This window comes from Solanum tuberosum, unplaced genomic scaffold (genome assembly GCF_000226075.1).
Source record: "Solanum tuberosum cultivar DM 1-3 516 R44 unplaced genomic scaffold, SolTub_3.0 contig00869, whole genome shotgun sequence".
Lineage (NCBI taxonomy): Eukaryota > Viridiplantae > Streptophyta > Magnoliopsida > Solanales > Solanaceae > Solanum > Solanum tuberosum.
Genome location: NW_006241534.1, coordinates 1 through 1,363, shown reverse-complemented (window position 1 = coordinate 1,363; position 1,363 = coordinate 1). Strand labels below are relative to the sequence as shown.

Here is a 1,363-nt window from a genome sequence, read left to right as displayed (position 1 = left end):
GAGGGTGATTTTCCATGTTTAGCTCGCTTGGTAACTGGAGTGGGGAACTTCCATGCACTTAATTTTATTCTTGGTATCCTTATTGAAAATGGTCAGCTCGATCTTCTTCTTCAGAAGTTTTCAGCTGCTGTTGATGCCAACGATGCTGACGAGGAAGTAAGAGGATTCAGAATGGCTGTTCTCACATTACTCAAGCAATTTAATCCCAATGATCTCGATGCATTTGCCATGGTTTGTACTTGTGCAATTTCATGTTAATAGATGTTTTATCCTCCCCCTTGATACAATTTGATTTTTCTACCAAAAAATGTTATCATTTCCTCAAAGCAGAAAAAATGCACCTTTTTGAGAGTAAATAACATGCACCTCTTTATTTCCCCTTAGGTTTATAGCCGCTTTGATATGAAAAATGAGACTGCTTCTCTTTTGGAGTCACGAGCACACCAATCTTGTAAGGAGTGGTCCCTCCGTTCTGACAAGGATCAGACTGATGAGCTCTTGGCTTCCATGGGGTACTTCATTGAAGCTGCTGAAGTTTACTCTTCAATTGATGCTGGGAGCAAAACACGCCAAAGTTGTGCTCAGGCATTACTTCTCTATCTTCAGATTCGGATGCCAGACTTGCACTTCATCTATCTCTCTGAAACTAATGCACGGAGGGCCTTGGTCGAACAAACCCGTTTCCAAGAAGCACTAATTGTTGCTGAAGCTTATGGTCTTAACCAGCCAGGTGAATGGGCTCCAGTACTTTGGAATCAAATGCTAAGACCAGAGCTCATTGAACGGTTTATGGCTGAGTTTGTTTCTGTGCTCCCCCTTCAACCCTCAATGCTTCTTGAACTTGCTAGATTTTACAGGGCTGAAGTGGCTGCAAGGGGGGATCAGTCACAATTTTCTATGTGGTTGACCGGGGGAGGGCTCCCAGCTGATTGGGCGAAATATCTCGGGAGATCATTCAGATGTTTGTTGAGAAGGACTAGGGACTTGAGGTTGCGATACCAACTGGCTACCATCGCAACAGGATTTACCGATGTGATTAATGCGTGCAATAAAGCATTCGATAAAGTCCCTGACAGTGCTGGGCCTCTTGTCTTGAGGAAAGGTCATGGAGGAGGTTACCTTCCACTGATGTAATAAGAGACTCAACATGAGGCCTCTTACAATCGGTATTCAGTTTTGAGTTTCTGTCCACCAAATTTAGCTTTTGTAGGAAGCAGCCTGAATTCTTGAAGACACAAGAGGTGATTAGGTGTGATGAGTTGATGATCTGCAAATTTTGGCATCATTTTATTTGTTCATTTGCCCAACTTACTTTTCCAACTGAGCTGAAGCCTGGTAAAACTAAGTGAAGTGTTGTTGTTTA

The 1,363-nt window shown here is 42.8% G+C and overlaps 1 protein-coding gene across 1 annotated transcript; it reads left to right on the top strand.

Moving 5' to 3' along the window:
• The first annotated feature begins 6 nt into the window (after positions 1 to 6).
• Positions 7 to 1,357, top strand: LOC102604855 (protein DDB_G0268328-like). The gene is made up of 2 exons (XM_006368043.1): positions 7 to 231; positions 385 to 1,357. The coding sequence occupies exons 1-2, from the start codon at positions 172 to 174 to the stop codon at positions 1,132 to 1,134; spliced, it is 810 nt and encodes a 269-aa protein (XP_006368105.1). The 5' UTR covers positions 7 to 171; the 3' UTR covers positions 1,135 to 1,357.
• Positions 1,358 to 1,363: the final 6 nt, after the last annotated feature.